At 39.0% G+C, this 25075-nt stretch overlaps 5 protein-coding genes across 5 annotated transcripts; 3 read left to right on the forward strand and 2 right to left on the reverse strand.

The window, feature by feature from the left end:
- The first annotated feature begins 619 nt into the window (after positions 1–619).
- Positions 620–8597, forward strand: LOC111661365 (uncharacterized). Its single transcript, XM_023414893.2, has 12 exons — positions 620–1092; positions 2132–2251; positions 3861–4325; positions 5061–5134; positions 5559–6181; positions 6257–6344; positions 6440–6515; positions 6600–6636; positions 6945–7041; positions 7148–7264; positions 7501–7560; positions 7730–8597. The coding sequence occupies exons 2-12, from the start codon at positions 2212–2214 to the stop codon at positions 7817–7819; spliced, it is 1767 nt and encodes a 588-aa protein (XP_023270661.1). The 5' UTR covers positions 620–1092; positions 2132–2211; the 3' UTR covers positions 7820–8597.
- A 37-nt stretch (positions 8598–8634) lies between these two features.
- grcc10 (gene rich cluster, C10 gene) lies at positions 8635–11233 on the reverse strand. The gene is made up of 4 exons (XM_023414891.2): positions 11104–11233; positions 10136–10189; positions 9464–9640; positions 8635–9146 (listed from the first exon to the last, which is right to left on the reverse strand). The coding sequence occupies exons 2-4, from the start codon at positions 10185–10187 to the stop codon at positions 9007–9009; spliced, it is 369 nt and encodes a 122-aa protein (XP_023270659.1). The 5' UTR covers positions 10188–10189; positions 11104–11233; the 3' UTR covers positions 8635–9006.
- Positions 11234–11242: 9 nt separating this feature from the next.
- On the forward strand, positions 11243–13330 carry saysd1 (SAYSVFN motif domain containing 1). The gene is made up of 2 exons (XM_023414890.2): positions 11243–11630; positions 12590–13330. The coding sequence occupies exons 1-2, from the start codon at positions 11391–11393 to the stop codon at positions 12911–12913; spliced, it is 564 nt and encodes a 187-aa protein (XP_023270658.1). The 5' UTR covers positions 11243–11390; the 3' UTR covers positions 12914–13330.
- Positions 13331–13888: 558 nt separating this feature from the next.
- On the forward strand, positions 13889–20365 carry bpnt1 (bisphosphate nucleotidase 1). The gene is made up of 9 exons (XM_023415091.2): positions 13889–14010; positions 14496–14617; positions 14775–14879; positions 14978–15085; positions 15298–15346; positions 15587–15678; positions 15754–15951; positions 17233–17338; positions 17486–20365. The coding sequence occupies exons 2-9, from the start codon at positions 14498–14500 to the stop codon at positions 17635–17637; spliced, it is 930 nt and encodes a 309-aa protein (XP_023270859.1). The 5' UTR covers positions 13889–14010; positions 14496–14497; the 3' UTR covers positions 17638–20365.
- LOC111661496 (serine/threonine-protein phosphatase PP1-beta catalytic subunit-like) lies at positions 17970–24478 on the reverse strand. The gene is made up of 8 exons (XM_023415090.2): positions 24391–24478; positions 22486–22617; positions 21899–22129; positions 21459–21563; positions 20954–21025; positions 20411–20562; positions 19644–19778; positions 17970–19554 (listed from the first exon to the last, which is right to left on the reverse strand). The coding sequence occupies exons 1-8, from the start codon at positions 24449–24451 to the stop codon at positions 19450–19452; spliced, it is 993 nt and encodes a 330-aa protein (XP_023270858.1). The 5' UTR covers positions 24452–24478; the 3' UTR covers positions 17970–19449.
- Between the last annotated feature and the right edge of the window lie 597 nt (positions 24479–25075).

Here is a 25075-nt window from a genome sequence, read left to right on the forward strand (position 1 = left end):
CACTACATTTCAGAGGCAAATATTATACTTTTTACTCCACCACGTTTATCTCTCAGGTATAGTTAGTAGTACCTTTTCAGATTAAGATTTTAAATACTAACAATATTATCAGTTTATAAAATATTATGCCTTAAAGATTTAAGCATCAAACTATGAAATAGTCAACATTACTACCACTTTGGCCAATTACACCATGTAATTGAGTATGTTTACAGTGTGGTATTGCTAGTTTTACTTAAAATGAACATTTTTCCACCACTTCTGACTTCTGTCTTGTCTCGTCTGTAATGTGGATAATTTCCTTTGAATTGTGTTTAATAGTACTCAACTGTAAGAGCCAAGCTGTCATGATTTTCATGTATGATTTTATTGGTTTGGAGTTCGATTATACTGAAACCTGTTCAAGCGAATAACACAAATGCATTCATTATTAATCAGACGCCTTTGTTCTTGCCTGGGGCTGTTTTCGTACCTTTTTGTTGTAGCTGAAATATGCTATGTGTCAGAATGTTGGCTACACTAATTCTTAACATACCTTCAGACCGTGTGAAGCTATGACAAGTAAGCTTCCAAGCACACCTGCATTTAACTAAAGTTAATTATCCTCCACCTGGTTGAACTGCTTTCCTCGCGCTCCTTTTCCACCGCTCGCTCTCTCGGCATTTTCTTCAACAGACTACACAGTACCTGGGCATTTAAATGGTGACTTTGTGTAAACATTTTCAGACACTGCTCTCAATAACGCCATTAATGACAGTCATGTCGTTGATACAACGTGCAGCTGCTGCGCAACCGGTTTGTTTCTGTCTCGTTCTTCGCTTTTTGTCGCATTGGATTTAAAGGAGAAGCAGAGTTGGGTATTATCGGGAATTGGACTCAAGTTATAGCTGGTGGCTGCCTCTCTGTTGCTGTGTGGTGAATATGGGATATCGGAGAAAAATGATTGTCAGTAATTCGAACCGTGTCCTCCGGTGAATTTGGGAGACTGGACGCAGAAACCCCCCCGGCGAGGAAGTCTAGAGACGCGGAGAAGAAACCCCTTGGACAAGCTCGGAACCAAACTGGAAGGCATCCAGCTGGCAGACTGAGCAGGTAGGTTGAATGAAACTGGAGGGTAACGATGTGCGCAGTGTGTGTGCAATTAGATTCAATGTATGTCTTAGCCGAAACATTTTTTCATTTCACAAAAACATCACTTGCCTCCCATAGGGATAGTTCTTTTTGTAAAAATAAATAAATAAATAACTTGATTCCAAACTTCATTCACCAAACGGGCAGTTTAAAGTTGCCTGGCTCGTTGAAAACAGTAATATTTAGCATGTCAAATTTCGAAACATTTTACATATTAACTGGAGGTCTTCTTTAATACGGCTTGCAAGTCACCAACCTACACATTGATTTGATAACAGTTTAGATTGTATAGTTAGTTCTCCTGTTGGCCCACTCCTTAATACTCCCCTGCGGTGGCTGCAGTCAGGTGTATGACTCAGTGGTAGAAATTTAATTATTGTGAAATTTCAGTGCATCATGAGAAATCATCGGCATGCCAAATTTGTGTGCACATACTACCAATATCTTACTAAGCTTATTTATGGCTTTTAATGTACGGGTCTAATTTATAACCATGGCAACCTTAAATCACTAGATTATTTAATGGAGTTTGGATGATTATTCACAGTCGAGAGTCGGCCATGTGTTAGAAATGATATAACCCCACAGCACTGCGGGGGAAGGTGTCTGCACCTTTTTAGAAAGGATGTTGTGATTTTAACATGTCTGCGGCTCTTTTTTAAGACACCACACATGTATGTTACTTCATGCCAGGTATATGTTACATCTGTATAACATTCAGCTCTTCATTTTTTAGGAGGACTTATAGAAATCAGGCAGCTGTTGTAAGCAACCCAGTGAAAACTTAAGGCCCTGAAACAACTGACTTAGTGATTTTTGTGCTGCAGTTTGTTTTTAATTTAAAGATATAAATAATTGGCCCATTGTGGTATCCAGGAACTCACTAAAGATTCCCTGTGAGGATCTTTTCTTGACACGTTGCACTCCTTTTGTTCTGCTGAGCAAAAGTTCAGCAGTGGGTCATACTTATGAAAGATTTATATGTACCCCCCCTGTCCAGACAGCAGTTGGCTTCACAAATCAGAGGAGACAGTGAAGGACACTGGGATAGCCTGTCAAGACATCCACCCCTGCTGGATAATGGGTAACCATGCTGGCAAAGACAGCCATGGCCCTACAGGTATCACAGCAACACAAACAAGTGTCTTGAATTGTGATGATTGAATTATTTTTTCTTTTATAGCTTTTTAAAAACTCTTTTCAAAGTACAGGGGATTGAAAATACTGCTCTTATGTTGCTGCGTGGTACATGCCCAGTTTTCTCTTCTCTCAATCTTGAACTGATCTACTTTTTTTTGTGTCTCATTATGTGTAATTCCAAGTGACAATGAACTGGCTCTTGCACTAAGATCAAAAGATAAGTCCTCTGAAGTTTTAATTCTTTTGTAATGAGGAAGAGTAACAGGAACATTTAGGGTGAGGAAGCATCAACTGAAACTTTTGAACAGCAGTGGTGAATGCAGTGATTTTCTTTTTCATTACATGCAAAGACAAATACAATTTATCACATCATTTTGTTTATCCAAAGCGCACTGAGGCAGCAGACAGCATGTTATGAAATGAATTCTGCACCTTTATAAAGGAAACACTGCTATTTATATATGAGGAAGGCAAAATGCTTCATTGAGTGATTCTCTGTAGATTTACCCAGTTTTTCTGAATGAAATTCTGGTGTGAGGTACTGTATGAAACAGTTCTTGGCACATAGGAAGTGATGATTCAGAACTGTATTTCACTGAAGTGGGTTTCAGAAATGTCAGATCTTTTAGCCTCTCTCTTGTGCCACCAGTGTCATTCAGTTCAAAGCATCACAGCCCAGCTGTCATTTGGCTAATGTGTGAGTTTGCCCTGTGCAGCATTACATGTCTTGTTTTCGAACTGAAGACATTCAGTCGGCCGCTTGCTCTGGTTAATTCTCACTTACAGCTGTTTGAAATGCTGCTCCTGGCTTTCATCTCTCAGCTGTCAGTATGCAGGAGGTGGGCTCAAACTGGAGGATGAGAATAGCTCCTCTGCTGTAGCTGAACAGACTACATAATGCTGCTGCCGGGGAAATGATGAGGCTGCAGAATCCTGCAGTACAACACAAGGACGAGGAGAGGAAGTATGAAAAGATCTGAGTCAAAGCAGGTTTAGATCCCTGTAGCCTGCCGAAGTCTGCATGAGTTAATCAGTGCACACCATGAAGAGGATACTATCAGCATCGTACAGAAACCACATAGCTCGAACATTAGTTGTCAATGACAGGTGAAGCTTTATAGGATGTATTGCTATCTAGAAACCAAGTCAAACTTGATAATAATGCAGCAACATTACTCTAAATTTCTGAAAATGTATGTAGAAAACTGATGATGGATGTAATCTCTTGGTGGTAGCAGTGAGAGCAGCTGTTAGATAGTAGATCAGGATAAAATTGCCTCTCTTCCTGGATTGCCACATGGGGTGTGTGTGTACCCGTGCGTGTGTGTGTGTGCGTGCGCACGCCAGCCAAGACATTGGCAGGAGAGGCTTTTTGCTGCATCAGTCAGCCCAGGACAGTAAATAAGGGAGTGGACACTGAGTGCTTGCATCTGCATCGAGGGAAGGAAGAGGGGGGCTTTGCATTCAGCACATTTTTCAACTTATATTAGATTATTTTAAAGCTCAGAACTGTGGTAATTTTCTCTTTCACCTCTATGCCTTTCTCTTTCTTTTGCTCCTCTTCTGTTTTACATTTTTCCCCCTCTCAGGTTCTCCTTTAGATTTCTTCCACACGCCTCCTACCACACCCTCAGAGGCAGAGCTGACTGCCATGGCCTTATCCTCCGCAGCTTCCACTAATAAGGCACAGACGCCATCACCGACTGACAGCACCACCCCCTCCACCGCCACTCCAGTCGGAGACTGGACACAGAAACCTTCTGCTCCCACAGAATGGGCCGTGATTAGTGTAGACAGCATCAGCCCCTCAGAGACAAATGTGAGCAATGCAGCAGGGAGACACAGGAAAGCAGTGGTCAGCCCAGCGTCTCTGCCTCCATCCAGAGGATCACCTTCAGAGCAGAGCTGGCAGGAGAGAGACAGCGGGCTGGAGCCGCAGGCTGCAGCAGACAGAGTTGGAGAGGAGATATCCCTGGTTTTACTCAGTCTGATGGAGCACTACAGGGCCTCAGTACGCCTGACGCCCAGCACTGATGTTACAACAGGAGCTGTCGGTAGGCCCTCATCTTCATTGTTTTCTTTTGCTTCTTTAAAGGCACTTTTATGGAAAGTTAAATTGCAAAAGCAGCACTGTTTGTCTCCTGCTCCTACTTAAAGTAAATGTAAGTGAGTGAAATGTAAGTTACCAGTAACTTGGTTACTGGTACCATGCTTAAAATTGTGACTTTAAATTCTTTGGATTTACTTAAAGTCTCTCTACACTCCATAATGTGTTTTTGGTTATTGTTACTACACTTTGGTGTTTGAGCTTCACTTTGCAGATTAACGTGGAGTTTGACAGTAAAAGGTTGTTTTCTCACTCATCTGCTGAAGGAGGAAATCTTCTCCATGTTTTAAAGCGGCGATCTTGAATATTTTCATTTAAATAAATGTCTTTTAAGTCGCTATCTATCACAGAATGGGATGACACAATGGTGATTGACACACTGATGAAATTATATACAAGTCCTTGCATTTTACAGTTTTATGGGTGTCTGGTATGACTCACCCGCAAAATCAGAAGCAACCGAAATCACTAACACGAAATCAGTGGTTCAAAAACAAACCTGCTAAGCCTGTCCCTGCCCATGCCTCCTTTGCTAATGTGAGCTTTCTGTTACATTGTTAAACCTGTTATGAAATGGTGCTGTATGTTGCTCATCTGTAAGTAGCAATTGATATACTGATTATAGCTGTCAGCCTTTACTTTCTCTCATACTTGTTCTGTTTTTGTTTGTCTTGTTTGTCAGAGCTGCTCAGGCGGTTGATAACAGAGAGAGATGAGCTGGTTGAGGAGGTGGACACACTGAAGGAGACACTGAGGGTGAGTTGTTGCTTCACGTCACATGGCAGCTTCACCCTCAGGCCCTCGAAATTTCTTGAACCTCACATTTCTTTCCTGTGCAATATAAACTTGATTTTGACAACGTTGAAGACAAAGGACACACAAACAAATAGTTTTTGTGTCTGAAAATTAACGAAATTGTGAAAAAAGTCTAGTTCAATTCAGTTTACTTTGCATTTTTGGTCTGATTATAATGTCATGTGACATCACTGCAGCATACTTATTAAAATAACCCAGGTTGTGCTGAGAAAATATTGATTACTTGCTTGTGCCTTAAGTAAGACATTAGAAGCATCAGTATTATCCATGACTCCAAACGACACCTTTGAGGAATATGATCTTTTAAATTCATATAGCGGTCTTTCTCCTTTCCATTTGGCGCTCTTTCTTTTCTCCTCCACAGACGGAGAGGTTGGAGTGGCATCAGTTCCAAAGTGACCTGCAGGTCGCGGTGTCTGTGGCCGACCGGCTGCGGGTCGAGGCGGAGCAGGCTCTGGGTTTACTCCAGGAGAGCCACAGGGCCGTGGAGGAGCAGCTTGCCCAGGCCCTCGGCAGACAGCGGGAGAGCGACAGAGAGCTGGAGAGTCTGAGAGCTGAGCACACAGACGTCTGCAGCAAGCTAACTGAACTCGCCCTGCAGCAGCAGCAGCAGCAGGAGCGAGCCGAGCTGGATGCTCTGAGAAACGCATGCAGGGTGAAAGACGTAACAGATGGTGATAAACAGACAGAGAGACAAGACTCTGGGGAGGGGCAGGGGAGGGAAATGTGCAAAGTTATGGAGGAAGCTGAAGAAGAGACTGAAGCTAAAAATGTGGAAAAGCAGGAGAATGAAGCAAATGAAGATGTGGAAACTGAAGGTGCAGGTCACGATCCTGAGGAGGCAAATGGAGCAGGGAGCATGCAGCTGAGAGGGAAGGGGGTAGCGGAGGGATACCTTCGTAGTTTAGCTGCACTGGAGAAAAGGAAAGAAGAGGAACGTGGACAGAGAGATCCAAGGAGGATTGTGATGCTCTCTGAAAGATCTTGGTGAGTCTATGTTTAAGTTCAGCCTCATTACATTACAACAACATCTTATCAAACATGCACATTTTTGTCTTTTAGGAGTTTATCTCGTCTCCCCCTCCCAACTGACTCCTTCAGTCAAAATGGCACCTTAAAAAACACAAGCACAACATTGCCGCTATGCAAGGTATACCAGCTGCTGCTGAACATTTTTATTACATTATCAGGATTTACATGTATTTATAGTACGTTATATGTAAATTATAAATGACTTTCTTCCAGAAAGAGGCGCCAGCAAAAGGGAGGAGGTTGGACCGCATTTTACAGCGGCAGGACAGTTGGTCCAGCTTTTATACAGGTGAGTTTACATCTTGCAGTGCACCAAATAATCTTTTTGGCAGCTGAATAAGTTCACATTTGTGGCTGTATCTGTGTCTTGCAGGTAAACAGGATGAGGACCAAAGCTCGGATTCCATCAAGTAAGTTACTACTAGCTCCTTTTTATTTGTTGAAACATCAACAATCAAATCACATTCAAACCTAGCCACAATCTTAGCACACTTGAACCTACAGAAAGTTTTTCCTTGCAGTTCCTAAGTCTAGATTTGCTTTAAACTAATTTACATGACTCTTCATCTCGTGGACTATAGTATATTATTGTTTTAAATCTCATTACACATGGTTTTACTATTCACTGTGTGATTTTATTAGTTTCTTCATTCAGTTATTTTTTCTGCAGTTGAAAGTGAACTGATTCATGGTTGAAAATGTTGTCTTGTCCTCCCAGACCTCAGGATGGTTTCAGTGCTCTGCTGCGGCGTCATGGTGGCTCCAGAAGAAACTCCCTGCTGCGCTGGTGCCAAAGTCAAACACAAGGTTATAAGGTTAGAAAAGGGGCATTTCAACATCATTGAGATATTACTGAGATGGATAACAAAAATACATTTTACAGATCAAACTTTCTCATCATCAAATGTATTTTTACAACAGAATATTGAGATCACCAACTTCAGTAGCAGCTGGGAAGATGGTTTGGCGTTCTGTGCTGTTTATCACACATATTTACCGAGTCACATTCCCTATGACAGCCTCAACCCAGAAGACAAGGTAAAACTGATTCTCAAAACAAAAACATGTCGTAGGAAGATTTATGGAGGTTCAGTTATTTACAAAGAGCATTACCACAGCTTTAATGTCTTAAAGAACTTTTACCGAGACAGAGGGAGAAAACGATATCAGATACCCAGGCACAAATATTGATAGTCATGAAGGCGCAGAGGTTTACCATCAAGCAAGTCGAGTTGATACCAAAGCTGCCTCTGACATGAATGCCGTTTTTACAGAAGGAAAATTTGGACCTCGCTTTTAAGACAGGAGAGAGTGTGGGAATCACAGCCATACTGGTGAGAGACTTTTTGCACAGTAAACCTCTAATTTTTTATAAAATATATGCAACTTGAGATTTAAGATTAGTGTACAGTTTTGATTTACTTACAAATCTCACAGCTCACTGTATCGTGCCTTCTGTTCTTCTGTTCTTATAACCATCTTTCCATGTTCACTGTGGGACAGACGGCAGAGGAGATGCTGAAGGCAGACGGACCGGACTGGCAGAGGGTACTGGGTTATGTCGAAAGCATTTTCCGTCACTTTGAGATGTGAAGTCATCTCCTCTCGTCTTGCTCTTGGTTCCTTTTTTATCATTGTCACTGGAGTGGAAGGACTGAACCACTGTTCACCACAAGAGGGAGCTCTATTAATAATGAGCTCGCCAGCCATGATTTAAAATGTATCAGCAATATTAGACTTTATGATGTGATTTTATGTATCGAAATGGCTCTTGGCTGACACCGAGATGAAGGAAACTGTGTTTTGCCCTTGGAATACTTTTATTTTTCTACAAACTGTACATTACAATCACACTGGATTCAAAAGCTGCTGGGTGAATATGCACAGGAAACAAACATATTTAAGGTATAGCAGACTAATGACCTGCTCAACAATTACTTTCACAATTGTTACTGGGTGCTGGGTATGCTGGTTTTTGCACTTTTTGCCTTTTTTTTTTCAAAAAAAGAGCACTTTATGATGTTGTATTTTAAGTGGATGATTTCAAAGTCTGGGGCACTTAAGTTGTATTTATCCTGATGAATAAAAAACTTAGTTAAATCTCTCCTGCCATGATACACTGCTGTCATATCTGCATGCACCCAAAAGTAAAACCCACAAAACAAGGAGGGGGTGGACATGAATCCAGATTTTATATGCTGTAATAGTGATGTTTTAACCTTAAAAACTACAGAGACTGTGTAAGGAAAGCCTTTGAGGAATTTGAGGAAATGTATATATGTAAATGTGTGTAATCGCTTCAGTATTTTTAAAAACATCAAGATGTTGCTGCCAAAGTCTTATTGCAATAATAAAGTTGTGTATAATATAAGTTATTGTTTTTTTTCCTCATTAATGCCACACACAGATTCACAGAAAACCTTTGAATTTTAATATATAACAAAAATGACATTGATACATTTGACAGAATATAAAAATGGTATAAAAGAATGATATAAAATATGGCATTAAAGGAAATGTTTAATGTTAAATGACAAATGGTAATCATGTAACATAAATAAATACTGAAACATTTCAAAAGCAATAATTTAACAGGTTTTGCAAGGATGCTTTAAATGAAACCATAATTTAGATAAGGTACATGTTTAATCCTTGCTGGAACGTATTAGTGTTGAGTTTGATACTAATTTTTCCAAAATCTCTAGACACAAGATGGTCACACAGATCCAAAGCTGTAAATGAAAGTAACCTTGCAGTTGACCAATGCATGTAAATAGTCCCTATGAAGCTGGAATAGCGCCTCCTATAGGTGGTGTTGACAGAGGTGGCAGGAGGAGAGATTTCAGTTTAGCTGACATAGCTGCAATTTCAGGGTCCTGGGTTTCATACATCTTCACCAGTCTGGCAAATTTTAGGACACCTGAAAGTAAAGCAGCCAAGATGATAAATCGTGTCATCTATCTATGGCAGTTTTGAGGAAATGCAGTCCCTTTATTAATATGATATTAATTTCACTGTGCTTAAATGGCTCAGAAAATTATGTAATTAACTTTACTGCAGAATTTAAGACTATAAAACAACATATTTAACATATATTGTTATCGCCAATGTTATGTTATCAGAATGTAATATAAATATATTGCGCAGCTCTAATAAATACCATGAGGTATTTATGCTAAAAAGGTCAAGGAATGAGTGCCTAAATCGACATGTAAGGGCTAGAAAATGCTGCTTTACCCTCTCCTTCATTGTTGAATCCATAGGCTTTGATAACCTCTTGCTGAATCTGGGTGGCAACAGGAAGCACAAGCTGCAGCATCTTGCCCATGTCATTGCAGGCGCTCTCTCGAGCCTCCTCCATCCGAGCAGCGTTGTCTGGTACTGAGAAAGCCTGGATCACCTCACTCAGTACCACTGTGAAACAAGAAAAACATTAGTTGTTCTGCATCTACATCATGCATATACAGTATAAGTGGAAGGCTATTTAATATTTAGCACATTTCATTACAATAAATGCATGTGCAAACACCCACCTACACAAATACAGTCATACACCCACATCACTACACAAAGTCACGGACACACGGACGGACGGACAGACACACACACACACACACACACACACACACACACACACACACACACACACACACACACACACAATCATAAGCTTTAGAAAACTGGAAAGTTTCTAGATTGCTTTTGTGAACACAGTTGAGACAGTACCCTAAATAGATGTGGATCTTATTCTAAGTAAAAAAAAAGAAAAAACTCAAAAAAAGGTGATGGAACAAACGGAAACTTAAAAATTAAGTGTTTGTCCAACATTTTTCCAGAAACTTCAAGAACAACCTCAGAAAGAGCAAAAGAGCTAGAAAAAGTAACTTGTATAGCTCCAGTTCGTCTCACCTCTGGTCTGCTCAACAGTCAGGGTGGGCTGCTGTGCTGGAGCTGAGGCCATGTCTGGAGAGGAAGACAATGAGCAAGGAGATATTTACAGTGAACAAAATAAACAAAAGAAAATAAAGTAACCTTAGTCGTAGGGCTGAAACAATCAATTGACTTAGACCATTTCAATAATGTTCTACAAAAAATCAATTCGCAACTATGTTGATAATCAATCAATCACTTTTCAAGAACATTTTCCAAACATTCACCAGATCCTGCTCTTCCACCTATTATTTGCTGCTCAACTTAAACATAAAATAAAATATATATATCTTGGGGTTTTTGTCAGACAACACAAGCTATTTGAGGACATTATGTTACAAACTGTAATTGACATTATTTGGTTGACTGTTTGATATTTTGAACGATTCATTTATCAGACAAGAATATCAGCGACAGGTTAATCGATAATAAAAAATGCCTGTTAGCAGCTGTACTTTCGATACAGATTTTTAGACTTATAAACAATGCAGACAGGCAGTATGGTATTGTGCAACAGGGTCCTAAACTTGAATGCTAGAGGTGAACCTGCATCCAGCTGCTGTAAAATGATGCCCCTACTATTGTTTAAATCAGTGTGGAAAGTAAGTAAAGTAACTACTCAGGTAGTTCTCAGGTAAGTAGAGGTACTTCTACTTTACTTAAGTATATTCATCTTATCTGACTTCATTCTTCTACTTCACTTAACCAAACGTTAACTAGTCTTCCACAATAAAAAGGCAGCATAAAGCAGACTTGGTGTTGTAGGTGTTCGACATCGTTAATATACGTCAATCGTTTAGTTTCTCTATTGATAGATTAGAAACTAATGATGTCTAACGTTCGCTTAAGAGAGAGCTACCGACAACAACAAGAACCACAACCACATATATTCATAAAATGATCGATTAACCACTGAAAAATCACAGCGTAGAGGTTTAGAAACTCACCAATGATTGAAAACAACCTAGCTTGTAGCAGAGCGGTGAAATTGTTAGAAAACGACGCGTTTTACGACAGTTGAAAGTGTTTTACGACACATGAAAACATTTTACGACATGACGTTTTTCTTCTGATCCATAGACGCTGACGTAGAAGGTAAACAAGCTAATAGCATGGTGAAATATCTCCAAAATGTGGTTTAAGTGTAAGCTAAAGTCAAAGACAGTCAATGTAAACGTATTGGATATGTTTTTTAAAGCTTAGCCGAAACTAAGCTGATATCAAGGAGTTTTGAATGAGTTGTCGTAACGGCTCTTTTGAACTGAAAAACGACAGTGAATATTTAGTGTCGATGGAGCAGAAGCTTGCAGAATTCAGGGCTCGGCGACAGGCTGAAAATGCTACTAAAAAGGACCAGGAAGCTGATCCACAGCACAGAGAACCGACAATAGCGGCTGAGCCTGAAACAACATCAACAGCTGAGAGAGAACAGACAGAAAACAACCGAGCTTCAGCTCACAACTCTCAAATCCAGGTAAGATCACTAACAACTAAACTGTGAGACAAGTTGGAAGTTGATATTTGTTCAGTAGGCCTATTTTATTTGCACCAGTGGATCTGTGTATTGAGATTTTAAACTTAGCAATTATGTAGCATTTCCACAATGTTGAAGCAAAAAAACTCCACACAAGGTTTTTAAAAATATAAGCAACAAACTTTACAAAAGTAAAATTAAACACTTGGCAGAAGATATCATTGGTTTGTATACACTGATGCATTATTGTATTATTGTTTTATTGTTGTTGCTTGTTAATGTGGGGCTAATTTAAAATACTTAATATACTCTAGAATATAATATACCCTATTTAAATGTTTTGGATTTTGATCTTCAAAGTAACTATTAACTACAGATGTGAGGTTAATGTAGTGAAGCAAAAAGCACAACGTTTCCCTTTTAAGTGTAAAACAAGTAAAAGAATAAGCTCCATAAAATGTAAATAACCAATTAAAGTATAAGCTCAACAAAATTGTGGTTAGTTATTCTCCGCCACTGCTGATTGGAAATATGCCATACTATAGTAAAACATGCTGGGGTTAAATCAAATTTACTGGTTCAAAAAATTATTTCAATGGTAATAACAAGTGACAACTTCACTCTTTATTGAAAGGCACAAGCTCTCATATGATGTGGGAATCAAGCAGAAAGAGGTCATAGCTTATATATGAGCTGTTAGCAGTTAAAGATTGTTCAGTTTTATCAGATTTAGAGTCCTGAAGAGCTAAAAGTTTTTATTTCACCATGAATTTTTAGCACCACTACTACTTTAGGGTTCTACTACTTTCTAGCAGAACTGTGTTTTGTATTCTCTTTCCTATTTTCTGAATCATTTTGTGACCCCTCAGATTTATCTTGCAACCCTTCCGGGGGGGTCCTCACCCCCAGCTGGGGAACCACTGAACCAGATCATGAACTTTACATTATCTTCCCTGCAGGACCATACTGACTGGCTGCTGGACAGCGCTCTGGGAAGATGGCTGGCATCGAAACAATTTGTCATTTCAAACCTTACTTTGCTCAAATTGCTGCTGTGGCTGGTGCTGCTTGGGCTGTTTGTTGAACTGGAGTTCGGCCTGCCCTTCTTCGTCATCTCTCTCTTCTACTGGCTCTATGAAGGACTCCGTAGCCCAGCGGCCCGTGAGCCTGGAGAGCTGAGTGCTTATTCTGTCTTCAACCCAGACTGTCAGCCTCTGCTGGGCTCTCTCACTGCAGAGCAGCTGGAGGGAGAGATGGGTTATAGACCTCTGGCTAACAGATGAAGAACTTGTGATATGCACATTTATATAAAATAATCAGGGTTTTTTTTTTTCAGAAATGTTTATTTTTAAAAGAATTTAGATTGACTTAAAATGGTAACATCAGTTTATTACTGTATGTCTGTATAACTCATAAAATGTAATTGACAGTTGTCTACTTACCACTTCACCATTGTTTCTGTTTCTCTTTTAAAGAGTTTAATAATGTCACAGAAAGTTGGAGATATAATGCATCATTACCCTGTAATTTAAGGTGAAAATGTGAGGAAGGTGTTTAGGAATGTGAATGAGAAGAAAACAGTTTGTCACGACTCACATACAGATGAAACATAATGGGCAAGCTGCTGTTAATTTATGAGAAAAATGCTGTTTACTTGACATTTAAGGCTTTCAAAATTTAATAAAACATTTTGAAGTGTCCAGCGTCTCTTCTCTAGAGAGTAATACATTTTTACATATTGTTAGGCAGTGGTATTTTCAAAGAAATCTGCCAAGAAAATAAATTACGCCCAATTGAAGTAAGAGTTAAAGTTGAAAATGTTAATGTAAAACTCCAAACGGAAGTTTCTTAATTATAAAAGTAACAACAGCTGAGTTTAAGTGGAAAGCTTATTAGACAAAACGTCCAGCAAGTATATCATCAGTCCTTCTTCCCTTAAATAAAACCCGAGGGACACTTGGACCCATTGTATGACTTTTTTCACAGAGAGTAAATATTTTACTGACTTAGTGGGATGGTTCCCTCCGTCTAATTGCGTATTTGCTTACAAGCTGTCTGACTTACTCATGTACAGTCAAAGGTTGGACCAGGGAAATGCTCATTTGATAGTTTCTGTGTTAGGTTCAGACCTGAAATAATGGCACACCCTCGTTTTAAGATCTTACTAATTTATCGTTAGTTAGTAGATGTTGCTGAATGTTCGAACAAGCAATCTTACCAGCTGACAATTTAGCTTCGGTTGGGTAGGTAACTATCTTGACAATGCATTTCCGATCTTTGAGGGGGTCATAGTTTTTTGCATTTCCGACATCTCCCAATTTCAAGTTATCAGAAACCGGTGTCTGTCTGTCCGCCTGTCTGTCCGCCCGCGTTTGATTCAGTAAGTATTCATCCTAGTTCACAACTTTCTAGGACTTTGTAGTTGATATTTCAACATTCATGGAGTAACATTACTGCTTCAGCTAGCTATCACCAGTAGCATGTTAGCTAACTTAGGTTTATGCTCATTGTGACTGTTTACAAGCTGTTTTTATTTACATTGCTAACCACGTTGCTGGTAAACACAAAGTCCCCCGCTCTACTATTTTAATGCTTCATCAATTAAAGTGAAATATTAGATAATAAGACTAACTGTTCAAATGAGATAATGATGTGAATCCAGTGAATGTCATTAGCTACAAAGTTATTAAGTTGTTTTAAAAAATAAAAAAAAATTAGAAGCAAATTTCTTTTCTCACACTACTTGCAATAAGGAAGACAACATTTTTTATTTTTAGTGCATGATCATCATGTCAACTTCATTACCAACTGCTGTGGCTGTAGACCTTAAGGTATTAGTAATGGTGAACTGTCTCTGTCTGTCAGCAATGTCTGCAAGTCCTGCTGTGGTTATGCGGCTGGTGGCCTCTGCCTACTCTGTGGCTGAAAAGGCTGGGTCCATTGTGAGGAAGGTTCTTCACAGTGGAGACCTTGGCATTGTGGAAAAGGTAGAGCCCTTTTTGTTTTTAGCACTTAAATCCCAGAGGAGGTCAAATGTGCATATAGCCCACAAGCTATTACGCTCCTAGCCTTGTATGTTCAGTGTAGACTGAGATTACTGTAATTGTTGTAACCTTTCTGATTCCACCTTGTACCCATGCACAGACAGGAGCTAATGATCTGCAGACGCTGGCAGACAGACTAGCACAGCAGAGCATTTGTGCTTCATTGTCCAGACGTTTCCCAAAAATCACCATCATTGGAGAGGAGGTGAGTGAAAGAAGTCCTTGAAGATTATTCTGGTTTTCGCCTTTAGATGGACAGTGAGGACAAGGGCAGATGATCACATGTATTTCTTGTTAATGCAGGAGCTTCCATTTGAGGAGGCAAAGGAGGACCTCATTGAGAATGGCCAGGCAGAGGAAATCCTCCAGAAGAGCTGTCCAGCAGAATACAGTGGACTGAAAGAGGAGGAGGTAACATTTGGAAGTGCAATATATATCCTCAGGAACAGTAATTAGGTATAGCTGAATAACTGAACTGAATGAACACATTACAAAATACACATTTCTACATATCAGAATTATTACAAATTTGTGCAGCACAGTTGTATTTATACATAAACATATTGTGGTGTTCACTTTCACTTTGTGCACATATTTTCTCTGTTTGTGTCTCTGAATCTCAGCTTGTGGTGTGGGTTGATCCTCTTGATGGCACAAAGGAATATACAGAAGGTAGGCTGTTGTGCTTCTTAAAAAAATCCGCCTCCACATACTGTGTGTGTGTGTGCATGCATGTCTGCGTGCGTGCGTGTGTGTAATTATTCAAGACCACGTTCTCTTCATGAAATTGCCATATCGACTCTTGACTGGCCTGAGCAGTTTTTCATGTTTGCTTAGTGATTGAATAAACACTAAAAGATGAGGCTTTGGTAAGTTGCCTCCAGCTAACATCCTGCTGTTTTCTGACTTCAGGGCTCCTGGATAATGTGACAGTGCTTATTGGTATTGCATATGGAGGCAGAGCTATAGCAGGTGTCATCAACCAGCCTTTCTACAACTACCAGGTACAGACCAAAGTAAATGATGTCCTGCAGCAGTGTCCTAAAAGCCAACAGTCTGGTTAATTCAGTCTTTGTCAGCTTGGAGCAGGAGCGGGTTTAGGAAGAACCATGTGGGGAATGCTGGGACTGGGCGCCTTTGGATTTCAGCTGAAGGAAGTTCCAGGTGACAGACGAATTGTCACCACCACCCGTTCCCATAGCAACAAGGTGGTAACGGACTGCGTAGATGCCATGGAGCCGCATGAAGTTATAAGAGTGGGTGGTGCTGGAAATAAGGTGAGATGGATTTAGAGTTTTAACACTGAGCTTGTGAAAATGTCACGTGGGTTTTAGTCCTCCTGTTCAGCCAAAAGCTGTGTCATGTTGTCATGTGTATGGATGACTTGTGCATGAATTATCAAATGCAGTCATGGTTTCTGACTGAATCTCACAGCACGATCAGACTCATGGTTTTCAGAACTACCACTAACTCATCATCTTGTGCCTTAAGCAATTTCCCTCTGTGTCAGTAAAGAGTGCAGCAAAATTGCTGCCAAACTGGAGCCATATACACAGTAAAATGCAGCACAGAGGCTGGTAGATACTGCCAGTCTTCTTTTTGTGTTTATAGCAATCAACCACCATCACCAACCATCTTGATGCCTCAAAATCGGTTTGGTGATGGTGTAAAATGTCACCCACAATTTTAAATTATTAAAAGACTCTACAATCTATGTGTAATCAGGATTTCTGTGGTTTTTGACACGTTAAATTTAAGACCTTTTTAATGCCACATAGAATGCAATTTAATACCTGACTGATAATCATACTGTCCAAAGTATGAATGTATGATGCAAAACCAGTTGGGACAAAATGACCTAGAATTATTTATTATTACATCATATTTTTTTCAGTTCCTCCCAGCAGTTTATAACAATAAATCCTGATGATATAGATAATTAAATTAATGGAACCTGCATCTAGATAAGCAGCAAAAAAAAAAAGAGAAATAGAAATATGAATAATTAATTCAAGTCCCCTTCAGTTTTGCCAAAATGGACATTTCTTCATTATGAGACAATGAGCTTCCCTGCTACTGTAGCAGCAGTAGTGACGGTGCCACAGGTCTGATGGTGCTACTGATGGGCAACGATTTGATAGAAAAACATTTTAAAACTAAAATTACTGCCTACAACAGACAACCAATTTCAGTGCTTTTAATGATTTTCCAAGACCTGCAGATGCCCTGGAAATCAAATTCCAGGGCATCAAATGTTTGGTACTTTTGCTAAATTAAATAATTATAAAAATGTTTCTCTGTTAATGGACTAATCAGTTGACTGAGATTTTATTGCTGCAAAGCCTGAGCAGAAAGCTGTGTACTACTGATATTGAAGTTTGTTTCAGTTTTATACACACATATTTATATACAGCAAAGTATTAGTTAAGGAAACTGAGCAGGGAACTCGGATTGCATGACAAGAATGAAGCCATTTTAGCAATAACACAAACAAAACACCAAGCAAAGAGCTTGTTGATGTGTGAAGAACAGCTGTTTATTCAATCATCTCTTTGCAGATAATCCAGCTTGTTGAGGGAAAGGCGTCTGCTTATGTCTTTGCTAGTCCGGGATGCAAGAAGTGGGACACCTGTGCTCCTGAAGCCATCCTCCATGCAGTCGGAGGTAAAAACCGTTATGTAGGCCTCCGATACCAACTTCCACTTTTTAAAACAAACTAGCCCTATATTTTTATTGGCGTGCATCTGTAGGTTAAGCTTCAGACTTTGAATCAATTTGCTGAACATCTCATCTCCTTCTTTTCTTGTGCAGGTAAACTGACTGACATGCATGGCAATGCATACTGCTACGATGCTAATGTAAGGCACATGAATTCTGCTGGCGTTCTCGCTACACTACGCAACCACGAGTACTACGTCAGCAGAGTACCACAGTCAGTGCTGCAAGCCCTCAAGACAGATTGAGGTCTGTCTAAATCAGGAAACACACTAATGCTCCACTCTGGCGGCAGAAAAATTAGCATGTAAAAACAGTTTAAGATCCATCCATAGACAGGGTTCTGTGTCTGAAAATGTTATAAAATCTATTTTTTACATAAAGTTGATTTTTTTTTTTATTCCTCCAAATCAACTTTGTTTGACCTCTGTCTTATATATGATTTTAACCACAGGTAACTGTTATGTAGTAACACATTTATTCTCCTGTCGAAGATTGAACATGGCGATTTCAGACTTACCTTAGTCCATGTAATTCAACAACACACACTTGATTTACCAGAAACAGTCAGGAACCAGGCTCAACAGCACTTCCATTTATTTCACTCGTTTGAAACAAACTCATACAAATCTCAGAACGTCTTTACATACTGTTTCCAACTTGAAGACCAATAGACGTACAAGGCAAAAGGCAAGATTGAAATAAAAAAAAATACATAGGTTAAATGTTAATTAGTGGAAATGATTTACTGTACTCTGTTCAAAAACCACTGAGTGGGAACAATGTAATATAACTAGCATAATGCCAACAACAAACAATATTGTATTGACTTGATGAGTTTGACCTCTTTACAAAGTCATGCGATGACTGGAAGTGCAACATGTGAGAGAGGTCGACATCCACTGACTGTGGAGAACTAACAGCTTTTCAAGTCGTAAAAATGAATATACTTAGAACTGGTTTTTAGTCTTCATCAGTCTCCACTTGGCCTAGTTTTTTTTACTCCTGTACTGTTTGTGACATTTCTTTTATATACCTTCATCTTGCATTGGCATATCCATCTCTACGTTTCTACACACTTACTGTACTCACCAGACTAAAGGACACAAACTCAAGTTCTCACTGATGTTTGGTTCCCACATTTCCACATACACTGAATTTACATCAGAACGAAAAAAAAAGGAACCTGTTACACTACTGCATTGCTTTTTTTTCCCCTACTTCATACCAATAATGGAAACTCTGCTCTTCGACAATCACAAATGCTTGTTCAGAGATGTGAGGGGTAAAAAATGTTGAGAGCTGGAAACACTTATTTAATGCAGATAATCTATTATCTATGAATGCCCTAGTGAAGATAAAGCAAGAGTCGGCTGTGACAGGTTTTCAAAGTTCAAATAGGCTTTAATGGCCTTTACAAATGTTTTTTCTTGCATTTGGCAAGATTTCTATTGATATTTATTGCACTTTTATCATCAAAATCTCAGGATTTTAGTGATATCTCCATGTGGAGGAATAACATTCTTAAGTCGAAGAGAAAGCAAATAAGCTTATTTCCCAAAATGTCTAATGTCTAACTATTCCTTTTCTACTTTTGGCCAATATAGAAGGGAACAATGGCAGTAATTAGGTAAATTACATGGACATTACCTTTTCTGTGTCTTTCTGGGAGGATTTTACATTGGCGACAGCAAAGAACCCATCTCAGTCTCATAAGTGTGCATGCATTCACAAAATCACAATGGAAGTTGTTAATCTAAAAGGCAGAGAAGCATCTTTTCTGAACATCGTGTCCATTCCACAAAGGGTTGGTTTTAATATTGTTGAATGGACTGAGTAGTAGAAATGAGAGCTGAGTTAATACATACCATGGATTCAAAAAATGGAAAAAATACCACTCGTGTTCATAAAAATACCCACAGAACAAGCAAAATACACTCCTGGAGTTTCTGTTTACATGAACAAGCTTACTGAGAAAAGGCTGGAGTGTTTGAGGCAGGCTGCAGAGACATGGGCCAGAGACCAGCTGGGGGAGGAGCAGGAGAGTCAGGGCCAGCCACTCACCTCTTTTTAGGTGCCTGAGTGGTGCGAGGCGGGGTGACTGGGCGTCCTGAATTCACCCCGCCGTACTGGTACTTTGCTTTTTTTTCTGACGGCTTCAGAATCTGGAAGACAGGATGATGGTAGCGATAAATACGTTGACACCACATAAATTAGGATTAATGTGACGCTACAACAAATACTTGTTGTGTACCTGAAAGGAGCACATAAGGGACTCGTCCACACTCATCATGCCGCCTGCGTTGTCAAACTCCCCGCAATAGTTGGGGGCAGAAAACAGCGTCACCAGCTGTCTCTTGGCAAAGAACTCGTATCCGTCTTCTACAACCTGTAGGTAGAAGGATTAGAGCTGAAATGATTGGTGGATGTGGAGAGGATTCTTTGGCAACAACCTTTATAACCAATTAATCATATTTAAAAGCACAAAAAATTAGTACTGATATGTGAAAAAGAAGCAACAGGAGAATAGAGCTGCAGTATTATGGCTAAAATGATTTTACAGCATACTGTACTGTGAGGCTTTGGAGATATGACAGCTGGGAGAGTTTTTGTTATACTATTTCTACACTGCCTCCTGGTAACATTACTGATAAAGTATTTAATTTACTGGATCTGGTTGTTTTTTCACAATTATTCATCCATCTTAGGGAAACACACTGTGTAAGCTAAATTAACAGCAAACTGCCTTCACTTTTATGCTTTCCTTGATGTACCTGTTAAAAACTTGCATTAATTTGTACAAGTCTGGAAACTGAGTCTTTTATCACGTTATTAAATACATCAAACTGAACTGACAAAAAAAAAAAAACTATTTATTTATTGATGTTCCTGTATGTGCTGCTAATGTATCTTTAAAGTTCAGGGAATTTGTAAATTTATTTGCCTTTAAAAAATAAAGTTAAATTTTCCACAGTATCCTTTTGAATACAGTCGTAAATCACAAGGAAGCAGGAGTGTTACCTGATGTGCTCGGCAGATCAGATCCAGGTCGTGGCGGTTGAGGAACTTGCTGACAACGTCGGCCCCGAAGGTGAAGGAAACTCCCCGATCGTTCTCCCCCCATCCCTGGACGTCTTTGTCTGGGTCCGACCACAGGAGGTCACACAGCAAACCTAGAACAGATCAGAGGCACTGGTAAGCCACAAACACACAGTGGTCAGAAATCAGTGCCTGATATAAACCAGTGTTTTCTGTTGGCACTCGATGACCAAGGTATCCCAATAACGCTGAAGCATCCAAACCGAAGGCTTCTTCAAACACAGTTTTTCTTGAACTTAAAAGTGTCATTTTCATATGGTGGGAAGACTACAAATTATAAATAACACTTTAAGATAGTGATATTTTGATTTTACCTTCTATCACTCGTCTTTTACAATCAAGCAAGGCAGATGTATTACTATACTGCATTTAACTATCCCATGCTTTTTTTTGGAGACAGTATGTAAAGGATGGAATCAGCTCATCAAGACTATTCAGTTAGCACAAACACAGAGAACAGCAGACCTGTGTCTGGAACGTCAGTGGGTCTCATAATGCGTCGAATTTGTTCCATGGACTGTAGATCAGGTGAGAGCCCTGAGGAGAACAGGTGATTGTATTATAAGTGACACGAGCTACAGCAAATCTCCCATGCATCACAATGTACATAAAGAAAAGATATAAGATTTTCTTTTATTCATCCTAAAGCAAAATGACAATCTAGTTACCTCTAGATAATATGATGTGGTGATGATAACATAACATTACAGTGAACATCTGTAGTACTTTTACAAACAATGTTATAGCAATATAGAAGAATTATAAAAAATGATTTTCTAATTATTCTCTTAAATGTTCATCCATTCAACATTGTTATTACATAAAACATTACACCAATGCTGATAAATGTAGTAATGTCACATTTTAAACATTAGCTTTTTTTAAACCTATCCAGCAGCACACTGCTATAACATAGATAATACATCATATTATCTAGTAGTACATTGCTCAACAGAGATACTTCACAAACCTCCATGGCAGCAGAAGATCTTCTCATCAATAATCGCAGCAATGGGCAGGCAATTAAAACAGTCTGTGAATGTCTTCCAGAGCTTTATGTTGAACCTGCGCTTGCCTGAGGAAAAAATAAAGAAATGTGTCACAAAAAGAACAAATAAGACAAAGCAATTTTAAATGGGGAACTAAATAATCCTGGATTTCTATATTCAAAATTGTGTTTTTTGTCATTTGTGAAAAATGACTTGGATTTGAAAGTAAGATTTGCCAAAAAGAAACTAAAGGCTATTAAAATATATCATGAGCTTCTCAGTTTTATAACTTAAGAAGAATTTTTAATGTTTGCATATGCTGACGGGGTTCTCCTTCACCAAATGGAAAATTTAGGACTTCAAGGTGAATTATATGCAAATGTTGCCAGTTCCCAACAAACAGGTGTGTTTTCCAATTTACACTCATCGTAGAAGCCGTAGATGCGATTGATGGAGGCACACTCGTGGTTCCCCCTGAGCAAGAAGAAGTTTTCTGGGTATTTGATCTTGTAGGCGAGCAGCAGGCAAATTGTCTCCAGAGACTGTTTCCCTCTGTCCACGTAATCCCCCAGGAACAGATAGTTGGCCTCTGGAGGGAAACCTCCATACTCGAATAACCTCAGCAAGTCCGTGTACTGTCCATGGATATCACCTGGAATTATATGTTCAGGTATTATGTTATACTGCATGTTTAATTGACATCAGAATTTTTATAATTAATGTAACACTTTGAAAAAACAGATGCCATGTTAATTGCTTTTAAACATATTTCATGATGGAAGTTTTATTTTTTAAGCTCCAGTGTATGAACTGTGTCCCTTTTGGATCACAGTAGTGTAATAATATACCATAATCTATTTGGTGGAAACCTGCACTCCAAGAACCTTAATACAGTAATTGTGTGTATTTGTACACTTGAAAAGACAAGTAAGCATTTTGCCCACAGTCAGTCAGTAAGTCGTAAGTACGTCATAAAGGAAAAAATATCTAAACTTTTAAAATTCTTACCACAGATTTTGAGTGGAGCCTCCAGTTCTAGCAGGATTGGCTGACTGAGGAAAATCTCTCTGGACTTGATGCAGAGCCCCCGCACCTCAGCCTCTGTCATCTGTACGATCTTCCCTGGACGACATCCTCTCACTGCAAGGCAAAAGTACAAAACGGTCAGTACTCAGCATGTAATGACAGGAAAATCTTCTAACTGCAGGTTAAATCAGCACTATTCAGACCATACAAACAGTATAAAAAAATATATTCAAACATATAACTAAGGTCTGTGTTCCAGCCAAAAATCAGCATTTTGAGCATTTCTCAACTGATCATAAAAGCAAGACCTGTTTCATACTGATGTTTGCAAACACCACTTCTGTTTTTAAGTTTTTGTCTACTCGACTCTACTTGTATTAAAATGCCTAGCAATTATTATGAGTGTGATAGCACGTTCCAATCGTGTTTTGTCTTTCAGCATTGGGGCTAGCTACCCTTTTGTTTACATTTGCATCACAGTGTGCCATTAAAGAGAGCTGACTCTTGCATTTGCTTTGCTACTGACCAGACATGCCATTTACTCCAGTCAACACAGGTTGTTATGAACTGGCAAGTACAGAAATGAACAGCTTGTTGGCTCAGCTGGAAGTGTGTGAACGAAGGGGGTGGGGTCCAGGAAGGACACAGTCTAGAGGACAGCTTTATGTATAAAAAAAAAACAAAAAACAACAAGCTTGTTGAGTAATGTGTTAGCTCTGGCCATAAAGGCATGCTGCTTTTCTTTTAGATACTTCATTGAACAATTCATTTTCAAACTGTAAGGGCAGCATCATGACAGCATGGTAGCAAAAGAAAAGAAGGGGAAAAAACAAACAAGGAAGGAGTATTACAAAAGAAGTTATAAAATAGATACATATTGTACTAGCAATAATAATAAATACAGATAAAAATAACACAAAATAAATAAAAGAATTACCTCTGCAAAGGAGGTTATGTTTTCACCCGTTTTCACCATTCTTCAATTTGCTTCTAACATGCTTGAAAGTGATGCCATAAAATATGTTTTGTTTAAAGGAACAAACTTTAGTGTCAACACTGAAAAAAAATGGCTGGACATCAAGACATTAAAATAAAACTATCAAAAAGAAAAAAACTAATTAAAGTATGTAAATTAATAGCACAAAAGAAACAAAAGAATAATTAAATAAATGAAGTTAATTAAAAAAAATTAAGCAATAAATTGTTAAATTAAAGGTAATTACATTTAAGGGCGATTCATTTGTAGAGTTTTACAGATTCAGATTTTAAATTCATACATTTCAGGGTTTTAAATGTCAATAGTTATGGAGGTTTCAATGATCTCCCACGTAAGGGGGTGTGTCCGGCCGAATTGCTAGCAACCTGCCACGCCAACGAGAACAGTAAATGTTACTTAGCAACCACAGCATTCCGCGATTTCTCGTTTCATTGCATTCCGTCTTTAACAGAAGAGAAAACACTAACCTGCCCCTACTACTCGGATAGTTCAATTGTCATACCGTTACGTTACATCAGTACTTAACGTAGTTAGCCCTCTTTCTCAGACACCAGTTAGGGGATTTTTTTTTTCACTCATCTCCCATTTTACGTGCGGTGACGAGACCATAGGTCGAGACTAACGTTAGCTAGCATTCCAACACAAACTGTGCTAGCTCCTACACAGTGTGACATCACAATAACGTTTACATTACTCCCGGAGCAGAGAGCTTTTAACGCGACGGTTAGCTTTACGGGTCGCTGGTGGTCAACACAGATAGCTATGGATGCAAGATGGCAAAATTATTTTTAACATGTCGTAAAGTTACTGGTTACAAATAACAACGTATAAGTCAGTCATTCCATTGATAAAGCAACACAAGAAGACAAAATATCACAATGCTCCTCTACCTTCCAGTAATCGAGAGATGAGGCTGTCAACGTTCAACTCGCTTTCCGCCATGTTTCTCATACTCGCGCAGGCAGGGCTGTGGGCAAAATTGGCCCTGATAGTTGACTTGTAGGCTCAAAGGATGCCAGCCCATGTACGCACACGGATATTATGCACTATCCAGGTAAACAACGGTGATGGAAAGTAGGCTTACATTTACAATTTTATAATTTTGTGGAAACTTGTTTCTTTTTTGTAATGATTCCATTTTCCTTACCCCTTATATTTAATTGTGAAAATTGTACTTTTGGCTCATCTAGACTATTCGACAGCCATAATAAATTGTTACTTTTTTACTTTTAGATTTTAAATAGAAAACATAGGGTTAGGGTTAGGCAGCAGGAAACACAAGCACTGACTGACTTCCAAATATGATAATTAGGGTACTGTTTGAATGGGGCTTTTATTTAACACTAATTGTAACCCAAGAAACTAATGTAGTTAGTTTATGATATGCTTCTTTTCGTTGTAAATTGGGTTACCACTGTATATTGTAAGCTAGTTAGTTCAACTTTTGCTCTTTTGATTTTGAGTTTCATGGCAGTCCATCCAATAGTTGTTGAGAGATTAAGTTTAAAACCACAAATGTCAACCTCTTTATGGCGCTGTTGGAAAAGTCAGGGAATCACCAAAATCCTTAAGATA

This window comes from Seriola lalandi, unplaced genomic scaffold (genome assembly GCF_002814215.2).
Source record: "Seriola lalandi dorsalis isolate HSWRI2012SDOR001 ecotype SW California unplaced genomic scaffold, Sedor1 jcf7180002054544, whole genome shotgun sequence".
Lineage (NCBI taxonomy): Eukaryota > Metazoa > Chordata > Actinopteri > Carangiformes > Carangidae > Seriola > Seriola lalandi.

Coding starts and splice junctions, on each gene's coding strand:
- bpnt1 (XM_023415091.2), top strand. CDS start 14,498: ATGTCTGCAAGTCCTGCTGTGGTTATGCGGCTGGTGGCCTCTGCCTAC. Junction 15,952..17,232: donor TGGGTGGTGCTGGAAATAAG/GTGAGATGGATT, acceptor ATCTCTTTGCAG/ATAATCCAGCTTGTTGAGGG. Junction 17,339..17,485: donor CATCCTCCATGCAGTCGGAG/GTAAAAACCGTT, acceptor TTTCTTGTGCAG/GTAAACTGACTGACATGCAT.
- LOC111661496 (XM_023415090.2), bottom strand. CDS start 24,451: ATGAGAAACATGGCGGAAAGCGAGTTGAACGTTGACAGCCTCATCTCT. Junction 19,779..20,410: donor TGATCTGCCGAGCACATCAG/GTAACACTCCTG, acceptor TTCTACCTACAG/GTTGTAGAAGACGGATACGA. Junction 19,555..19,643: donor CCCTTATGTGCTCCTTTCAG/GTACACAACAAG, acceptor CCTGTCTTCCAG/ATTCTGAAGCCGTCAGAAAA.
- saysd1 (XM_023414890.2), top strand. CDS start 11,391: ATGAGTTGTCGTAACGGCTCTTTTGAACTGAAAAACGACAGTGAATAT. Junction 11,631..12,589: donor CTCACAACTCTCAAATCCAG/GTAAGATCACTA, acceptor TCTTCCCTGCAG/GACCATACTGACTGGCTGCT.
- LOC111661365 (XM_023414893.2), top strand. CDS start 2,212: ATGGGTAACCATGCTGGCAAAGACAGCCATGGCCCTACAG. Junction 6,182..6,256: donor ATGCTCTCTGAAAGATCTTG/GTGAGTCTATGT, acceptor TTTGTCTTTTAG/GAGTTTATCTCGTCTCCCCC. Junction 7,561..7,729: donor TGGGAATCACAGCCATACTG/GTGAGAGACTTT, acceptor ACTGTGGGACAG/ACGGCAGAGGAGATGCTGAA.
- grcc10 (XM_023414891.2), bottom strand. CDS start 10,187: ATGGCCTCAGCTCCAGCACAGCAGCCCACCCTGACTGTTGAGCAGACC. Junction 9,641..10,135: donor GACTGTTGAGCAGACCAGAG/GTGAGACGAACT, acceptor CTTGTTTCACAG/TGGTACTGAGTGAGGTGATC. Junction 9,147..9,463: donor ATTCAACAATGAAGGAGAGG/GTAAAGCAGCAT, acceptor CTTTACTTTCAG/GTGTCCTAAAATTTGCCAGA.